A 20637-nucleotide genomic window follows, 5' to 3' on the forward strand; every position below is an offset into this window, starting at 1 on the left:
AGCTTAAGTTAGCGCAAAGACTAGAGACAGGGACTATTTTTGCATGGATTAAACAAACTAGATGCAAAGTGTTAATTAGTGAGTGGTAGAGCCCAACCTGCTGTTTCCTCTTCTCTCTGGGTCAATATGATAATATGTGACTTTCCTCCTGTAAAAAAACAGGGTCGTCTGTCAGCAGGTTATTATGACTCATAGTCAGGTTTTGTTGCTAGGCGACATCTAGTGGTTGTAGTGATGATGACAGGAGCAAAGGGAAAAGTGCGGTGATGTAGTTTATAGAGCGACAAAGTCCACGTCAGGAGGAGGTTGGGGTGGATGGATGAATATGACCCAGGAGAGCGGTGTTCGATTCCCATGAGACAGGAGCAGTTTATGTTGTTTCTATTATCCATGACCGTTCATTGTTATTATTGTAACCATGACAACAAAGATCATCTAATGTTGAGGAAGTTATTATTTTAACCCAAATCACCTTCTTGTCCTAAACTTAACCAAGCCAGTAACTGTTTTTATAGTAACCTTGGCGATGAAGACAGGTACACCACTCTCGATGCAATGTGATGTAGTGTTTATAATAGTAAATAAGACGATCAAGGTCCGATACACCTGACACCATAGGGGCGCTATTTCAGGAGACACTGCTATGGGTCGTATCAGGGTTTAAAAAAACGACCTTGGTGGATGCTCAGGTTGGAGGACTGGTTGCTCAGGTTGGAGGACTGGATGCACATGTTGGAGGACTGGTTAGTTCAGGTTGGAGGACTGGTTAGTTCAGGTTGGAGGACTGGTTGGTTCAGGTTGGAGGACTGGTTGCGCAGGTTGGAGGGCTGGTTGCTGAAATTTGATCAACATGTCACATCAGGATCAATTCAGATTTAAGGCCTCTGCAGAAACCAGTGTCATGTAGTGTAATAAACATGTAATCAGTGTGACTGTTTGACATCCATCATATCAGAGGTGAACACTGACTGGACCATATTTGATTCCCCATAAAAGACCAATATACCAGCCAATCATAACACGTCTGACAACCACTGCCTTCCTCTCTCTCTCCTGACCTCCTGTCTTCTGTCTCTGTGTCTCTTCCAGCACAGTGGGCTTTGATTTAGGATCTCGGCAAGCAGTTTATGGTGTATATATCCTAAACGGACATTTTAATAGGCTTTTACTTTTTTTTCATTGTATTGTGCACTGTAAGCAGTAATCATAAATTATAATAATTATAATTTGTTGCCGCCGGCGGAAAACCTTGCACAGTATCTCTGAAATGTCAAGTTTTCACAAAGAAAAACAGCCTCGTTGGGAGGCTGACCACCATTGTGTATGTGAGAATTTGAAAGGTTTTTAGTTTCACTCAGCGTACACAGCATCATGTGTACCTTACAGTAAAAACATCAAATTTGGGGAATAACCACTTTTATCTTTTTCATTATCCACTGGAAGGTTATCACGAGCTTGTGTTGTGCAGTAAAAAAACTGTAATGGAAGTCCCCATACTTTCCAAAGATATCAAACATGTCAGGCTGAATATTTTTGAAACATTTATAAAACGATGCACAAGTCATGTGGAATATTTCCATTTCATGGAATGATGCAGCCATGAAAAACATGGAGTCTTGCACTTGAGTATTTCACTCAGTGTAAACATCATGAGGCTTCAATTAGGAGCTAAAATGAGATGATACAGAATATGTATGATGCCATCAGACACTTTAATCAGGAGTGTGGATTAAAATGATTTCTCTAAAAGATACTTATTTGGAAGTAAGAAAATGGTAAATGGACTGCTTATATAGCGCTTTTCTAGTCTCATTGACCACTCAAAGCGCTTTACAACGTGAGCCGCATTCACCCATTCACACACACAGTCATACAGCATTTACATCTACACATGGAATGCTTCTAACATTCACACACACTCATACGCTGATGGGACAGCCATCAGAGGCAGTTTGGGGTTCAGTGCCTTGCCCAAGGACACTTCGACATGTGGACCGGAGGAGCCGGGGATCGAACCACCTGATAAGTGGATGACCCGCTCTACCTCCTGAGCCACAGCCGCCATTGGGAATCACTGGATGCTGAAGGGTTAATATCATCTGTTGGTTGTTTTCTAAAGATAATGAACAGTGATACCCGGCAGTTTTACCTGTTCTGTGCTGTGATATATTGTTATTTTCCCAGGATAACAAAAAAAAAAGAAGATCTGCATTTTCCCATTTTTCTTCTGCCTCTGTATATTTTTTTATTCATATTCAATCTCTTTGCTGTGGAAGCTGCCATCAGGCTCAGAGGCAATTTACGGTACCTTTGAACACGTCCTTAACGGTACCATCATGCGTCCATCAGTGCCACTGTGAACACGATTTTATTACTCAATTTGATTCCATACAAGGTTCATTCCCCACATTTTTTATGCATCGTGGTTTTAGCTCAGGCAGAAAATAATCTGGACAGCGAGAGCTCTGTATTACAGTTCAAACAGGATAAAGCGCTAACAAATTTCAGATGGGAGGACTGGAGAACGGGGAGGACAGGGAGAAAGAGAGATTAAGAGCTACACCATTGTTTACCTCCTCCTCTAAGGTGCAGGATACTCTGTCGTTTATAAATGTTGGGAGCTGTTATTGGATACCTCGCAGGCTTTTGGGGAAAGAGGAAAGGAAAATGAAAAAAAAAAAACTTTGGGAAAGACCCAGGAGGGGGTTCGATACAACTTTAATAATGCGTAGCAGGAGCTAAATGAGCCATTCTGCGGTACTTTAAGACGTCTTCCCTCCACCCACCTACCCCCCCCAACCACTGCCACACCACCACCCTCCACCTCACCCACCCACCCCCTTCTCGGTCTCAGAGCCTGAATTATTAAAAGTGTTGTTTTCCCTTATTGCATTGCAGCAATGTGCCTCGTTGCTAGAAATGAGCTGCACATTCTGGAGTTTGAATGCTTAAAGCGACCCACCTCCAACAGCAGCGCCAGGGGAGGAGGCGAGAGAGCACGCGGCTGGGGGCACGCGCACACACACACACACACACACACACACACACACACACACACACAGACACATTTATCTAAATAACCACCTTTACTATTGACACTACACTCATGGTTTTATTCTGTTTCTTAAAAAAAATAAATATCAAGCAGCCTATGAACAAAAAGCTTTGTTATTTATTTTACTTCTAGGGCTGCAACTAACAATTATTTCCATTTCAATAATCAAATCTATAGAAATTGTGAAAAAAGCAGATCACTCTTTCCTGCAGCCTAAGATGATGTCGTCATCTTGCTTGTTTTCAGGCCCAAACCTGAACATTTTCTGTTTACAATCAAATGAGACATAAGAAATCACTAAATACTCACTAGTTAAAACTATTTGGCAATATTTCATATTTCAAAACTCATCATTTCAGATCATTTCCAGACTTATATATTATTGGGTTTGTTTTTACACTAACTCAGATGAACTGTAACTGTTTTATGAGTCAAACTTCATCTTATATTCCAGTTAATTTTGGATTGTTATCAGCCTTTTGTTTAAAAAAAAAAGTTACCGGCCACACCACAAAAAACCTCCCCTCTCCTCATCTTATCAAGTTGTAGTTTAGTCCTTAATTTTAGATTTTCCTTAAGCGAAACAAATCTGCCGTCTAGTTCATCTCTAAGGAACGTCAAACTGTTTCAGCTGATTTCTAAAACCAGGTTATGTTTTTCTCTCATCACCTGCAGCGATCGCCTGGATTCTTGATTCAGGATGCCAACCCTCATTTATAGAAAACTATTGGAAGCAGGTTGAATGTTTCTCATTGAACTGGTAGATTTTTTTTTCACTTGGAAGAAAAACAAAGGAAGGACACAAATATAGACAGAGATGACTTCATGAGATCAAGAGTTTTGCAGTGCAGTGAGTGCGTGATCCCTGATGAAACAGATATGATGTTATGATATGACATCATTTTTTTGATTTGCACACAGTTTGTGATGCAGAAAATGTAAATACTACCCTATTTGTGAACAAGATCCCATTCATAAATCTTTATAAAAGTTAAATAGTTAAATAGTAAAGTTTAAGGTTGAATCTTGGCATTTAGAATAATTTATAAGCATTAAATCCTGAAATGTTGGTAGCATCGTCAGTTTTGAAATCTATGTTGCCCAAACTCCACATGTACATCTACACTGAGATAAAAAAAAAAAAGCTTTGACTTGCAGCCAAAAGAAAATTGAGCCAGACTCAACTAGGCATCACTCACTTAATAAAACAATACCCTCTCCTTCCATTCTTCAGGTATTCATTGAAGACACACGATGATTTAGGTTTTAAATAATTTGATGCCTGTAGTTAACGCTTTATTCTGAAATGCAATAGTTAAAGTTGTAGATAATGCAAAGCAAACTGCAGGTTGCATTCCCCCACCCCTCCCTGGAACACACACATGCTCCCACACACTCAAACACACACACCAATGCACACTTTAATCACACAATTAATAATTAATCAGAGGTTGGGCTCAATACTGTCGAGTCTGCAGATGAGAGAACACCCAACTGCTGAGAAGGGCCCTAAAAAAGCAGGATTATAAAAAAAAAAAAAAAAGGATTATAAACAGTTCATCATGAACCAATAAGCAACACGTCATCAGTTTAAGTTTGATTTTATTCAGTGGAAGAGACACACAGATGCTGCAGTGGTGCAAACATGCAGAGTTGAATCCTCTTTTATAACCAAAAATAAAATAATGAATAAATAAAAGCCCACTGTCTCTGCGGCTCCACAGAGGTAGTGAAGGGAGAATGAAGCTGTCTCTTCTACGTGACATTTTCTACATGCAAATATGGAAAATTTGATTGTGTGTTGTGTTCACTGCATGTAAACACCATTAACACCATAACAAAGTCATTATAGAAGAACAGGTCAGGGATGTGTCTTTGTTTGTCCACTGTGTTGTCCAGCAGTAAAAAACACCCTGCGAGCATTGATTTTAATGTACTGCACTGCTCCAGAACTGATCATAACAAACACGGATGATCGTTTTCTTCAATTTATTTATTCCCTGTGATGCATTAAATATTTGCCAATGCTGTTTCTTCATTAGCCTCTCTGTAGTCCCTCTGCATGCTCTGTGTGTTCCCAGTGTTGCAGGAGAAGGCAGAGTGTTTACCCAGCTGTAATTACAACATGCACAATGACCTCATTCTGCTGTGTCAGTCGCGGTAATGTATAGCCCTTGATCTTAAACTGCAAAGAAAAATGGTATGCACTTATTTTCAATATGCTGACTACATTCCCGGCATTTTTTAGACATGGCCGTGACGGCAGATCAGAATTTGATATAAGCACTGGTGCTCCTATTCATCTGACAAGGTCTCTCTGCCTTAATATGCATTCAATAATGTGAAATGATATTAGCTGTAGGAGCTCATTGACTGTGCACTCGGGGTCTTACGGTGTCTCTCCGTCTCTGTCTGTATCATGCTCTTTATCTGTTCCTCTTCCTCTCTCTCTCGCACACACACACACACACACACACACACACACACACACACACACACAGAAGAAATGGAAAAAAGATGGGGGGGGGTTGAACCGCAGATAGCAACAGCAGCAGAGCAATCACACCGAAGCAATGCCCCCCACGCCTGGCCCATTAATAACAGTAATACGCACACCGCGCCCAAGCCTGCACTGCCGAAAGCACCACTGACACTTTAATGGGCATTTTTTACTTTTGTTTTTAAATAATGCATGTGCTGCTTGTCAGCACTGCTTCACTCCACCCCTGGTGTGCCTTTGCAGCGTTCCTTTGTGCAGAAATTACAATGGGGACCTGTGTTTTCTGTGCTTGCTCCATAAGCTGCATTCATCACATACATGGGGACGTCAGTGCGCAGTACATCACCCTCTTGGGGACGTGTGTGTGGGCACACATGCACGTGTGTTTTTGTTTGTGGAGGCCGCTCATTGGCACCGAGCTAATTAAGAGTGCGTCTTTGAGAGGATGGACTGTGTGCAGAGGCTTGGTGGCAGTGAATGCGACTTATACAGGAGGGTTGATGCAATGCCTTTCACAGCAGGCTGGACAGTGTATCACGGCTGTTGTGTGTCTGTCCAGCATCATGCTACTGTCAGAGCTGTGTGTCATTTGGTTCACTCCACATGACATATGTGTGATATGTGAGTGTGTGTGTATATATATATATATATATATATATATATATAATATATAATATTTATGTCTTTAGCATTTCCCCCAAGCCCTAAGAGCTTTGCAGGTTAAAGGTCTACTGTAGCCAGCTGGGCGAAAAGCTGAGTGGACAGCTCTGATGTTTCTCCGACAGATTTTTTAGCGGTTGTTAAAAATGTATGTAATGAGAGAGGTTAGAGGCAGCAGCAACAACAAGTTACAGACAAAACTTAAAACATTAGTAAAATCCTAAATTAATCACGACATGGCAGCATCAGTTGCTCGGGCTAAATGGGGCACTCTTATTAGCCACTTTATAAGGATCATTGGATATGGACCTGGAGGGTGGTTGGGTACCTTGATTGGGATGTCTCTCAATCTCAGGAAAACTACGAATCATGTAATATCCTCCGCCTCAAGATTCCTCCTGTGTAAACAATTTAAGGATCCTAATATCACAGCAGAAACAGTCGCTTGTCTTGTAACAGGAGTGCGTAAAAAAAAGAGAACATTAAAATACTGTCATGTTCCATTTTTACAATGTTTGTGCCTCTGTAAAGCTGCTTTACTATCACTTAGACTAATTGTAACTTTTTCATGGTAAACTCTAAAGTGTTACTGTCATTTTTGGGCTGTACAAAAAAAAAAACAAAAAAAAAAACGGGAGCGCTTGTACAACACTAATGCTGTTACTGTGACAATGGAGCACTTAAAGGATCAGACGCTGTCACGTTGTCGGTTCACAAGTCTGAAGATTGTTGCTGTTCTCACCATCCTCACACTGCATGCTACTATTTTGTTATATTACTGTGTTGTTAGATCAGCCTCATTCAGTTGTGCAACTTTATTGATTCTAGACAAGCCACCTATCCATATTCGTCATTACATGTAAGGTCAATAAACCTACGAAATCAATATTTATAACAATCAATGCTGCATTCTCTATTATTTCTCTTCCTGTGCAATGATTTCCTTTGATTGAATTTGCCTTTTTTCTTTTCTCGGAGCAGAGTGTCTTGCTGCTGGAGAGCATGCGCTTGCCCCTTGCTGCTTCCTGTCCGTTTCAATGACGCCCGGCTGTGTTTCTTTGTGTCCCTGCAGGAAACACGTTGTGTAAGTCAGGAAGCATTGCTGTCTTCGGGAACGTGGTATACAGCGGACTGCTGAACGATCACCTCTGGCATTTGGGAGTGCCCCTCTTTACAAGACTGGTAAGAGCAGCAGGCCCCTCTGTGCACACTTACCTCCATTTTGTCGGAAGGGTTTGATGCGGTTCTGTTGAACCCAAACAGGCTTCAGGTGCAGAATTCCCTGAAGTCTGTAATGGGCTGCTTTTGATGCCTGCTCTGTTGACATGTGTTGGTTTAAGTTATACTCAGCGTGCAGGATGTGACAGTCGTCTGCTGTGGATGTAAGACTAGGGAACCCATCATATCTTAGGATCATATCAGACTTTTTAAAAGGTTTTCCATGCTCTCTGAAGGCTCAAGCTTCAGGTAGGGAATTCCCATGTGAGGCATAACAAAGATGTGCCTCCTCCAGAAACACAGGTGCTGTACATGGACTCATTTTACCCCCTTTTGACGCTGTCCTTGTGTTTTAGTTTGCTCTGAGAAAGGCCGACCGGATAATTCATGAAAGGCAGTTTTTTGCAGGTTTTAACTAAAAGCTGGATCAGATGAAATATGTGTTGAGAATAAATGATAAATGTCTTTCTTTAATTGTCAAATGTTTGTTTTACACTTCCTCTCACTGGTGCTGGAATGTGAGACTCTAGTGAACAGCACGAGCACTTTTCCTAAAGAAAAAAAGAAATTCTGCACAGCACTTTTTCTTCCTGTTAATTACCCTCTTTCCAAGCGGGTCGCGGGTTTTCATCAATGTTTATTATTGATTAAATCTGTCGTTGTAGCTGTCATTTATGAGCCGGGAATTACTGTTGATTGGTGCACAAGGGTTGCATATAATTGGGTTACATTAAATAGATAATTCAGCTGATCTCATAAATGTCTAATGCGAAGGCTTGTTTGATTATCAATTAATGTCAAACGGAGATGCAAGAGAGGCGGTTAGGATACCAGTTGGGTTTGCTTGTGTTGCATGTGGCTAAGCTACTGACTCTCTCTCCTCCCAACCATTACAGCCTGCAGCCCTGTACACTAAAATATATATTTTATATAATATACGCTAATGTATGTGTTAATGAATTCAAAGCAGAGCTCAAGCTTGTATTACACACTGTAGCCAATAAACAAGTGTTTGAAAGATCTAACAAATGATAAAGACGTCAAACATGACAGCCAACAGAGATTTCCATTAAACACACATTTTTCTATGTGTCCACCTGTTCTCAGGAGGAAGCATGTAAAAACAAACTGATCTTTTCATGGATCAAAAGTCAGTTCATTGCAGCTTTTTGAAAGAATGATATCTATTATAATAAATCGTTCTTAGGAATTATTAACACATCAACAAATTCCTCTTAAAGGGGCAGCCCACTGCTTTTACACATTAAGGGCTTTGTCTTGATCTAATGATGTCTTAGTGATGTAATCAGGGTTATTGCATCATGGGCCTGCAAACATCTTTAACAGAAAGCCTGCATGACAGGCAGGAGGTGTGGAGATTTAAACATGTGGACAATACGCTGTAACTGGCCTGTGTGTCTCTACTGCAGCAACATGTAAACAAATGTAAAGGGCTGATATGAGCGTTCCTCATGTTGCGAGGACAGCTAACGACTGCATTTACATCCTCTGCGTCCCATCCTGGGCCGCTGTGTATCGACTGAGCTTGTGGGCCAGTGTTGCTTGTTGGGAGTGAAAGGTGCGACCTCCCGCTGTGACAGAAAGGTGTGGCCCTGTGTAGCACTCAGTGTGCCTGCTGCCGACACACCAGGTCCGCCCAGCAGTGGTATCAGCATGACATGCAGCAAGCCCTCACATCCCCAACACACAGCCCCTAATTACCACACAGCCCTGCCAGTTTGCAGCCCTGGGCCAGTGTTGCCTGCTCGATGCCAAGATGTAAACACTGCATTATTAACACTACATACAGTCTGTGCACACGGCTGTGTTTAATCCACTCCACGTATGTCTGCACGGAGGCGTTACTTTAGTGGGATTCTTTACGTGGAGTCATACGATAGATTTATTGTTTTACACACAGTGAGCTCCAAAACCAGCAGATGGGCGATTTGCTGCGTATAGTGTAATGTATGCTTACAAATGATGTTTAATGATGTCTTCCAGGGCTGGGAAGCAAAACATTACCGTTTTCAAGGCTAAATATGCAGGCTATGTCAGAAGGCTGGAGTTAAATAAAATAAGGAACACCATGTATTTTTCTTGTTATTAAATGCATATTTATTGGCTGTCAGGATGTCTTGATGGTATAGTACAATTTCCCGTTGTGAAGGTCTAAATGCTCCTTCACACTATCAGAATTAAACAGTCTGGAGGAGAGTGTGTGAATCTTTTATGTATTTATTTGTCTTGTTGGCTTTAAAGCGGTCAAATTTGAATAAGTTGAATCTAAAAATACTTGAATCAGCCAATTAAAGACCCACAGTGTATAAAACTCCCCCAGGTGGCAAAAACTTTCCAGCATAAGAATAATGAAAATAAGATATGACCCTAGTGCTCTCTTTGTAGCTAAGGTTCAGGCTGTGATATGCAAACCAGGGGGGCAGCATAACCACTAGAGCTAACATGCAGGCAGACATATACTTGACTATACTTTAAAGCTCCATCCAGTCTAAAGGTAGGTGTCCATGTGTTTGTGATTGTAAAGCAGGTCTAGGTTCTATATTAATACTGTGAAAGTATCAAAGCCTCAGTCCACAGAGAAATGCACACAGCCTGTATTCAGAAACTGAGCCTTAAAACCAGCCGTCAGACTAGGAGAAGTGTAAACTATGGGGCCTTTAATACTTAATTTATTGTTTAATATATATATATATGATATATATGTATATTTGTTTTTTTTTCTTTTTGTTAAGCAACTCATTTGTGCTAGCAAGTATTTAGCAGCAGCAATTCATGCAACTTCCTGTCACTGCAAGAATAAAAGTAAAAAAAAATTCTCCATTACCACAAAAAGTATATGTACACAGAGCTTCATACTTCCTGTTGTTTCAGCGCTGTATCTCAAACAGTATCACTGTGCGCAGCCTTACTTTCATGATGAGCTGTATTTAGCATTGAAATGTCAATACCTACCTGTGGAGCCGACGAAGACAGATAAAACGAGCTTAGCTGTGAATCCTTGTCAGCGAGTTGTAAAACGGGTCACTCCATAAAGCGAAGTGTGTGATTAAAGAAAACTAACCTGGGAGACTCAGGATGGAGCTGCATCTCCGCCTGTCTTCAGCCAACCAGCCGGGTCTCCCACCAGCTGAGGCCAGGCAGCGAAGGGCCGAGCGTTTGATGAATGAGGACGAAAGGCCAAATTAGCTATAACTATAGCCCACAACCCCAGGGGGGAGTTGGAGGGGTTGAGAGTGAGAAGTCAGGAGAAGTGCAGCTCATCGTCTCCTCTGGAGTCTTTCTAATGACAGGATCTGAGTGTAGCCTGACAGAAGATTATCCGTGAGTAGCAGTTCACTACAGAACAGAGGTGAGATCATCATAAAATATTAAGACAACAGATTTCGAGTCAGTGAGGGTCTGAGACAGACGGACATTTTAGGCAGAACCAGCGCTGTGTGAGGCCTTCACTTCCTCATCTCTTTGAAAGCTCTATCTTTATAATGGATGGCAGAGTCTCCAGGGAGTGTCTAGACTATGGTGGGAAATCTAAATGGTCGGAAAAGCCACTCGCATCCTTGGTAAGCTGTGTGGAGCACGGGAGAAATGCAGCTCAGAACAGGAGACAGGAAGCAGGGGGGACAAGGTCCGCACCCTGAGCAACGCCACCTCAACCCGAATTCCATTTTTCATCTCTAATTGAAGGAGATTCCTAGAAAGGAGACATGGGGATTATGTGATTCTGAAAAAACCTTCAAATTCTTATTTTCTACCTTTTTTCCTAATCCCTCCAACCCCATGTGCTCCTCGCTTCAGACCATGATGCTCTCTGTCTATATCCACATCACCCCGCCTGTCTGCCGCTTTGCCTCCGGTCTCTCCCTGTTTTTTTTTTGCCTCCACCCTTTTTCTTTTCCTCCTTCTCTCCCCCTCAGTTATTTATGAGCAGGACTTGAAATAGACTTCAGTATTTGATAAAAGCGTGATCCTTAATCCGAGTTGCCTGAGAAGTGCATTTCATTTTTATTTCCCATCAGAGATTGATGTAGGAATGGGGCGGTTACCCACTCTGTGATTGCTAATGTAAATCCATTGGGTTCTGGTGGACATGTAGAAAGATATGGGGGACTTGTATGTGCATGGTAATGCCACCAATAAGAGATTGTGTGTGTGCAGGATAATGGAAAGGCTGGATTGTGGGGAGATGGAGATGTAAGGACAGAGGAGCGGTCTAGGATTGTATGATGCATCTCTAGAATTCAGTCCTGAAAAAAACTGTTCTTCTAAAATGTCACAATATTTGTAAAATCACTAATTGCGATTCTTCTACTGCCCGTATGTCATTTCCTTTTTCACTGTTCACTTGTGCTTTTCTGAAGGAGGTAGAAAAATAAAAAGGGTAATGAATTTGAGATGACAGTCGCGTCATATGATCGAGGCCCCTCGTGTGTCAATTCGCTCAAAGCCAGCTGCAAATTTAACTCAGCCTCCTTCTGTGGCAGTTACTGGTGGGGTAACGTAACCTGACTGTATCTGCTCTGTTCATTACACCCATGTTCTGTTTAGCTGGCAAATGTTCTTTAAGAACCTACAGAAAATTAGTTCATCCCCCAGGACGTCTTTTGTTTTATTGGATGATCCGGCACTGGAGGATGCCGCAAAACCACCGGCGCTCTCCACAGTCCGCCCCGGCTGCCACAGGGTTAATATTTAAAAAGCACCAGCTTCCAGTCATGTATTGATGATATGTTTTGAAAATTGCTGAGGCAGGCTCATTGTTACAGTTCTGTCTAGAAGATAGCCATGCCCCCCACCCACCCCTACCTCCCCACTCCCTCTCTCTCCCCCTCCCTTTCTCCCCTCCCCCTTTACAGCCGCCAGATGGAAAACACACTAAAGCATGTAATGTAATATAGCTTGGCACACAAAGGTGTCTCACACCAACTTCATCTGGCCTCTGATCTGCCACAAAAAAGGTTTTTATCAAACACGCTGCTGGTCACCAACCTATGAGTTCAGTTGCTCGCACTGGGGGGTGAGAAAAAAAAGAAAATGCACAGACACACAGAAGAAGACAGCGAAGCTCAGCAGCTATAAGTAGAAAACAAGTGGAAAATAGGCTGTGCCTCCCAAAGCCTGTGGCATACTTTAAGGTTTTCTGTGCGATCCCCCAGTTTTTTTTTCTCTTCTTCTTCTCTTCATTGAAGTGAAACTGCCACAACAGACAGTGAAAAGAAGGAGGAACGATCTGTTAGTCCTCCACTATCACCAGCATCATCATCATCATCAACACACACCCCCCCCTCCCCCTGCAGAGCTCTCCACCACGACTCCCAGCTTCCTGCCTCCCCCCCTCCCTCCCTCCCTCCCTCACTGTGCACCCCCACCCCAGGACACTGAATTTTACAGTACCGTCTGCAGGATCCCGGTTTGTTCGGCACACTCCTCTATGCAGAGCAACACAGCTCCGGTGGAGGAACGCTGGAGGCAGCTGTCAAGCGCAGGCTGCTGCTGCTGCTGCTGCTGCTCTAGTTGAGCCTCGGTGCCGTACCGACTGATTTCACATTCACCAATAAGAGACGGCACGGGGGGGAGAGAGAGAGAGGGAGGGAGAGAGCAGAGAGACAGAGGGAGAGTCTCGAAGTGAGTGGTGTGGAGAGGCAAGTAGAGTGGAAGAGTGTCAAAAGAAAAAAGAGGTTACAACACCTCCCCAGCTCTCTTTCCTTTTTTCCTATCTGCTTTTTTCCTCCCCTCTTTCTTGTGTTGGCTCAGAAGAAGAAGAGGAGAAAGAAGGGGGCTTTTAAAAATTAAGTGAAGAACAAGCTGCTTGTAGAGAAAGAAGAAGTGGGGGGGGACCTCAAGTCAAGCCCCATTGAACAGTTTAGAGGGAGGGCTGCCTCAGTTGAACAGGGATCAGTAGAGCTCTCTGTCCAAACGCTCGGACTCGTCTTGACGCCCACACTGGCTGGACCGGTCCCAGTGCTCGGCCCTGCTCTCGTCTGCCCGCCTGTCCACACCTGTCCCGCTTCCACCATGATGATGTACTTTTGGGTGAGTACCGGACCACGAAGTGTGGATCTCTGATGCGCTCACACTGCTCCGGCACTGGGCAGAGAGCTGGTATGTGTGTGTGTAGCATATGCGTCAGAGTGTGTTTCAGTACATGCGGTGTGAGTTTGTGTGTGTGTGTGTGTGTGTGTGTGCGCGCGTGGTGTTGCACCTCCCACATGCATGAACAGAGCTGATGGTTTTCCACTTCCATGTGTTTTATTGATGCTGGATGCTGCAGCCAGATGCTATAGAGGCCTGCGCGTACGTGTCGGATTTATTCAGCCTTTAAATGAGAGAGGATGTCGGAGTGTGATCATTACCCACACTAATACCTCTACAAGTATTGTTATTCAACTTCCACTGACAGTCAAACTACCCAGCATGCAGTATGTCTGTCATTTGAAACCATATCTCTCCAATTTAATGCCGGCATCTGAAAACGAGCTGCTCAGGGTCTTCTGGGGACACATTTAGATTTCCTTGTCTGTGTCTCTGTTTCAAGCGCTTTTCTTTTTTTTTTTTTTTTGTGATGTTGTGTTTGTTATATCTAAGTCAGCCAGAATTCCTCCAGTTTTTGTCTTTTCATAAATGAAGCGACATTAAGCACAGAACGAGGATGATTACAGATTGTCAACTGAAGCTGCTGATTAATTCTGTTTGAGATCATGTGTGATTAGTCAGATTGGTTTTGTCTCTTCAGTGGTTTGTAGTCTCAACACAACAATACCCGCCCAGTGCTCACTGCTTCTGCATTTATACTCTTTTTTTAAATTTTATCTTTTATCTTACAAATGAGCATTGCAGACCATTTTAATCTCCCACTGTTTCACAGAAATACAAAGTAAATGAAATTATTTTCTAATGCAACACATATTTCCAGTATTGCCACTGTAATGCAGTTACAGATGTGAGTTCTGCAGACTGTGTGTGTGTGTGTGTGTAGCTATTGATCATGAGTTCAGATTTCTGGGGAGAAAGCATCTTGTTTTCGGGGGCGAGGGGGGGGGGGGGGTTGGAAGTTACTTTACATGGATGACTCCATTATAAATGACTTAATACTTGAACCACTTTTTTTTCCGCGTTCTTTGAACTGAGGCTAAAACATGAATAACAAAAGCATGTTGACCATGCTATGAATGAAACAACGCTGCATATTGATTTGCAGCTCTGATTTCTGGAGAGAGAGGATGTTTTGGGGCCAAAGTTACTCTAAGTGGAGAGATGAGCTCATATTTGAACCAGAAGAAAAGTTTTCTCTCTGTTTCCAAGTAGAGTGGAAGTGACAGGAAGGTATAACATTTCCAAATTATGTCATAACTCAAAGAAGATAATACAGTGTGTAGGGTTTTTTTCTCCAAGGCCTCGCTCACTCCAATACAGGCCTCGCTGACACTCAAAGCCTTTCCCCTGGGTGTCGATGCTTATTGAAAGAGGCTCCGCCGTCACTGTCTCCTGGCCTCTTTTGAAGGTTCACTGTGAGGATGCAGCTCACCTCCAGTTTCATCACTAATTCTGCCTCCAGCCATTCGGAGCGATGACCACATACACACACACACACACACACACACACACACACACACACACACACACACACACACACACACACACACACACACACACGTGTAGGCTGAATAGAGTGAAGCAGTGATGCTGTCAGTTTACATCCCTTCAGGCTCAGCAGTGTAACAGTTAAATATTTAACCACGTTCAGGTTTTATTCACAGGAGAGGAACATTATTATTTAGCTCTGAGCATTAGTTCAGTACATGACCCCTTATTTTATCACTCACCTCTAAAACTCCCAAATAGTCTTTTTCCACATTGAGGTGTCAGGATGCTTCATTTCTGACTGATCACAGGAGCCAAATGTTAATCTTTTGCTCAGAAAATAATAATTTCACAGCAGCACAGTGAAGTTTTTTTTCACTCTGCTGAGCTACAGTTAGGAGGAAGACGACTTGTCAGGTAAAAAAAAAAAAGAACAAAAGGAGGAGAATCACTATCTATTTTTGATTTAATAATTCATTCTGAAAAAAAAGGTGTTACAGTGCTGAACTGATGAAAGTCAGTTACTACATCAGCTGTGTCGATCAACACAATATTAACTAACATCAGTTTAGGTAAAAAGGATTAATAGATCATTTATCAAGAGGAGAAGCTCTTAATATTTACCTGTTCCAGCTTCTCAAATCTCAGGCTCCAGGAAATTGTGATGGACATTTATGATAAAACTTTGATTGATGAAATAATTAGAAATCAGAAACATCCTGTTCACACCAATAGATCATGAAAATGATTGTTAGCTGCAGCCCTAAAAAGCGATGCTATATTTGTTTGGTTTGAATTCAGAGCATGGAATCAGCTTTTGGAAACTGTTAATATGAAAAATAAACTTTAGTGCTGAAACAATTATGATCAATAGGAAATGAATCGACAACAGTTCAGATTAATCATCATTTATCAAGAAAAAATGACAAATATTCTCTGGTAGATTGAATGTCTTCAGTTTGTTGCGACAAAAAGTGTTGTTCTTGTGTTGTTCATTGTCCTGTATTGTTAACACTACTGACTGAAGCCAAAGACAATAAAGTTCTTAAGTAACAAAATAAGCAATTTGAGAGCAGTGGGGTCTGGGAAATTTAGATGGATCTTTTCCAATTTTTTTTTTTTTTTTTACATTTTCTCGACTAAATCATTAATTGATTAAACTGAAAAACAGATAAACAGACAAGAAATTGAATTTTCATTTGTGCCCTGATGTAGAAGCAGTAACAGAACTTTCCGACTGGTGAGACAGGAGACGTGAGAACAGGCAGGAGAAATATGAAGTTTCCGGTTTCACTGCAGGAGGGAAAGTAGCAGAATTATCTTCTCACCTTCTCGGGTTTTTGTGTTTTTCTGCAGACGCTACATTTGCTCTGCAACATGAAAAGTGAAACTGCGAGATCACTCCATACCTGTCACTCCTGACATCATCGTAACTGGTGCATGATCAATGATTTACCACCTACCCCTGGTATCTACACTGTGTGTGTGTGGTTGTGTGTGTGTGTGTGTGTGTTGGTCGGCCAGCGTTTAGCTGCGTGAGGAGGATGGGACCGCCTCCTGTTTGAACTGCAGGTGGTGAGCATTACCTGCGGTCCCTCCGGATGCCTGTCAGTCGTGTATCAGTCTGGGGAACCTGCAAGCTCCCCTCATTAGAATATTTATTCACCGAGCAGATGTTCTTATCCAGGGCAATTACCTTTGGCTTACATTTCCCTGTTGCCCACTGATATAGATGAATGTGTATACAAAGACGTCCCAGGTTATGCATGGGGCCCCTGAGTGCCACCCACCTTTCTTCCCCCATATGCACGGCGGGCAAGCCAAGAACCGTCTGGTCTACCACAGTGCCCAACCCCAAGCCCATCCTCAACTCCACTGTGGTAATTGGAGGAAGTGGAGGCACATCTCCTGCGATGGCCATATATAGTGATGGAGAGATGGCTTGTATATCATTCTCTCCACCCGGCTGTTCCTTTGTATTAGAGACAGAGAGAAAAAGGGAAGAGGCATGGAGTGGAGAAACCATGCATGCTTCTGTCCTCCCCTCAGTGTGATGAATAATTTAGCAGTGCAGGGCCCTCGCTGTCGAGTAGAGATGGTGGTAATGGGGAGACTGGATATATATGGCATGGCAAGGAGCAATGGTTTACGTTAGACTTCCCCGACCAACGCACTCGAGTGTGCCGCAGGCTGCTCACATGGTGTGTTTGGCCTGCATTAATGCTTTATTTTTATCCGCAAAAAAAAAAAAAAAAGATGTCCACAAACACCGACTTAAAAACAAGGAAGGAGCTGCTCTGAGGCTTTGGATCAGTGGTCATTAGCAGGAGTGGATCCCCTTCAGGCAGACGCTCAATCAAAGCTGTTGTGATTTGGTCATACATGGTGCATTATACTGCAAATTGTATCAGTAGGTTAGATTTTCTTATCTGAAGAATAGCTTGAAGCACTCCTATCTCCTCCCTCACTGCACACGGTGCATATGCTACGTACAGCAAGTGCGGTGGTTGCAGTGCATGCATATGGTCTCTGCAGAGAGATTACAAACCCACACGGTGAGGTTTGCAGCCTAACCGGCGGAGGATGTTAAAATGCACAGCAGACGGCGTATATAGAGCCAGAGCTGATCAGCCATTCTGGGTGGGAGGGCAGCGAGTCCAGGCCGCTGGTTTCATATTGCAAGATGAAGTGCTTGCAATCGTTTGTTAATGTATTAATTGATCTGTGTCCTCAGACAAGCCAATCAGGAGTAGTGTCACGTAGACTCTTTAGTACTCCCCGAGACGCCTTCATTAGATGCTGCTGGCCGGCTCTCCACCCCCATTACAGGGCCGCACTGCCACACACTTTACCTGACTGCTGTAATAACTTTAGACATTTCTATCTCCCCGGCAAGTCCTCCGACAGCCAGAGCAGTTTGGGGGCTTAACATCAAATGCGAGGAGCTTCTTTGAAAGGCTTTTCCACTGCAGGCGCTGCAGGCACGTGGTGTTGTTTTGTCTGCATTGTTGCTCTCTTTTCCTTACAAGTTTCAGTAACGGCTGTTGCAATCAGTCATTAACTTCCAGCTTAATGTTTTATAATCTGGAAGGCACACATGCCTTTGTAGCACAGCTGATGTAACAGCTCAGCTACAAAGCTAAGGAAGCAGTGGAGTTTGTGCACCCAGGAAAAGTATTATCTGTTAAAGCGCTGGTACCAGTGAGATGCAAGAAACTTCAACTGGTTGTCAGCGCTACATTCTTCCAATGTAATTCTGACAACATATAAAATCAATTCAGAAATGTATTTTATTTTATTTTATTTTATTTTATTTGGAAACCCAACTCTTCATGCTCTGCGGGATCATTAGCAATCAGTAGCTTTAACAATAATTCTGTCAGCTTTTGGTCTCTCCCCCTTGGGGCTAATGGGTCTAGAGCCCAGCTAATTGTGATTAGGCTCTGACAGCAGGTTTTACTTGCAGGATTTTCACACCACAGTCCTCTTTGATATTAGCTGCACAGCTGATAAAGAGATTAGATACAGGGAGAGAGAGAGGATGGAGAGGGTGGGTTGGGGGGGTTGTTCTTAAACTACAGAAAGACACCTACACTGGGGAAATCACTGGCGAGTTTAGCAGAGGAAAATAGATCCGGACGCAGTAAAAGCTTTGCGCTTGCTTATTGCACCTGCTATCATTAGCGCTTTTGTACACATGGTCAGCCTCCCAGGGAAAAGTCATTATCCAGCTGTGCCGTTATTTTTCTGCTGTTTTCTCCTAGTGGAGTGTGACTTCAGGGCTATAGCCAGCGCACCATTTAATGCCTCCAACACAATAAAGGACTCTAGCCTTAATGATGTGGGATTGGATGGCCATGCCTCAGGTTGTCCAGGGGCTTGTGAGCTGTTACTACGAGCGGCCATTTTGCCTCTCCGCTGTTGAGGCCCCGTGTCAATTCAACTCCAGCCATTCCAGAGGAGGCGAAAAATAAAAATCCGATTTAATGATTAACGGCCACGGCGTTGTTTAAAGGGTCCTCTCTCTCTTCAGGAGAGCTGGAGAGTGAAGGAGTGCACACCAGTAGCCAAACAATGAGGAGAGGAGGAGCTGGTGGAGTAGTAGGATGGAAAGTTGCCAACGCACATACGCACGCCATCCTGCCAAAATACGAGGTGATATTGTCTGTTTTTCACTCGTGACTGAGTGAACAAACCCGGATGAGTGAATCACACACACAGCGATGTGTGATTGTGCAGAATAATGTTTTAAAACCAAAGTGAAGCAGACATTTTACATCTTACTGACTCGGGAGAATTAAATATTAAGATTATGGCTTCTCCAACAAATGATGAGCCAAAGAAACTGGAGCAAAGGTTCAAAGATTTTGCCCCAAATTTCATGACGTCTTCAACCTAAAAATAGACAAAAACATGATTTGAGCATCAACACTAGGACCAGAAGTGTCTCAGGATCATAGCATGTGTCATTTAACCCTGGGAGAGGCAGGAAAAAAAAGTATTTCTTGGCAATTTAAACGCTTTGGCCTAAAAATGTCCCGCTTCAGCTGATCCAAGGAAAGAAACAGCTTCTCTCAGCACCCGTTCATTTGCAGATGTTCCCTTTCCTCTCCTCCTTTACTTCAGAATGAACTTGAACAAAAGTATGTGTCTAAGTGAGCTTTTCTGACGCCAAATGCCATACACTGGTAATTATCTTTTGCGGTCTTATTTATTTTACTCTTTGCAGTCAGCCTGTTGCGCTGCCAGGAACTCCAGCAGTCTCTCATGGCAGTCCTTCATCCTCCTCGGCAGCGTTGCAGCAGAAGGTGTGTGCATCGCTAACACGCCTGTGCCACAGATATGCCCTGAAGTGTCAGCTCTCACATACGGAAAAAGATTGGAGGAGAGGCCCCTGTGAGAACAGCAGCAACGTATCCACCGGCAACCTGCCACGCATGATAAGAAAAACCCCTCCTGCCTTCCCTCTCAAAGCAACAAATGTAATTTGTGGGCTTTCTGCTATTTTATACTAGTTATTCAAATAAACTCATCAAGTCATACTCTTTAAAATTCAGAAACTGAGAAAATTCAGAAACAAATATCTCTGGCAGGAGGGAGCTATAATATCACTCATGGAGTAAAATGAGCATTTTTGCAGGTACAATCATGCAAAGGTAGAAAAAAATACTCAACTAAAAACAAACAGGGAGCCGCGATGCCTGTAAGAAATGTCCAGGTCTTACAAATACGCCCAAATCGGTTGGAATACACTGAATCTGTGTAAAATGCACAGAGGCTTTTTTCAGTCTGCAATGGTCCTGAGTCTTTTTAACCTTTTACCAGTGAGTGTGACTCCATTCATCGTCAGCTGATGGACCCGTTGGCTGAGATAAGTGTCCTCAGAGTTCATTACAGCACTCTCATATTCTATATTCAGATGATGTAACCTTATGTCTCTATTCCAGTGGTTCCCAACCTTTTCCAACTCACAGCCCACTTGAAAATCTACTGGGGCCAAATAATATGTTTTCCAAGCACTTTTTATTTGAATGATAACGACTGAACATTCAGGATGGAATTGAAAGCAGGTTTTTTCTGCCTCTTCCCAGTCTCTTGACTCTTT

At 42.9% G+C, this 20637-nt stretch overlaps 1 protein-coding gene and 1 long non-coding RNA gene across 5 annotated transcripts in view; one reads left to right on the plus strand and one right to left on the minus strand.

The window, feature by feature from the left end:
• Positions 1-11909, minus strand: part of LOC139610863 (uncharacterized) — a 368988-nt gene extending 357079 nt beyond the window's left edge. The window contains exon 1 of the long non-coding RNA XR_011686169.1: positions 10003-11909. This is a non-coding gene — a long non-coding RNA (uncharacterized lncRNA). The remainder of the gene's footprint in view (positions 1-10002) is intronic.
• Positions 1-20637, plus strand: part of LOC139610748 (RNA binding protein fox-1 homolog 3-like) — a 471093-nt gene that overhangs the window by 345884 nt on the left and 104572 nt on the right. For 3 of the 4 annotated variants that reach the window (XM_071465101.1, XM_071465099.1, XM_071465103.1), the window contains exon 10: positions 7288-7397. In XM_071465101.1, the coding sequence (XP_071321202.1) occupies positions 7288-7397 (110 nt within the window). Of the gene's footprint in view, positions 1-7287; positions 7398-12980; positions 13485-20637 lie in introns of those variants that run through there. The other variant, XM_071465105.1, reaches the window with a different exon arrangement.

The sequence above is a fragment of the Trachinotus anak genome, unplaced genomic scaffold, assembly GCF_046630095.1.
Source record: "Trachinotus anak isolate AG129_WGS33_773 ecotype Australia unplaced genomic scaffold, CSIRO_AGI_Tana_v1 ptg000003l, whole genome shotgun sequence".
NCBI classification, from domain to species: domain Eukaryota; kingdom Metazoa; phylum Chordata; class Actinopteri; order Carangiformes; family Carangidae; genus Trachinotus; species Trachinotus anak.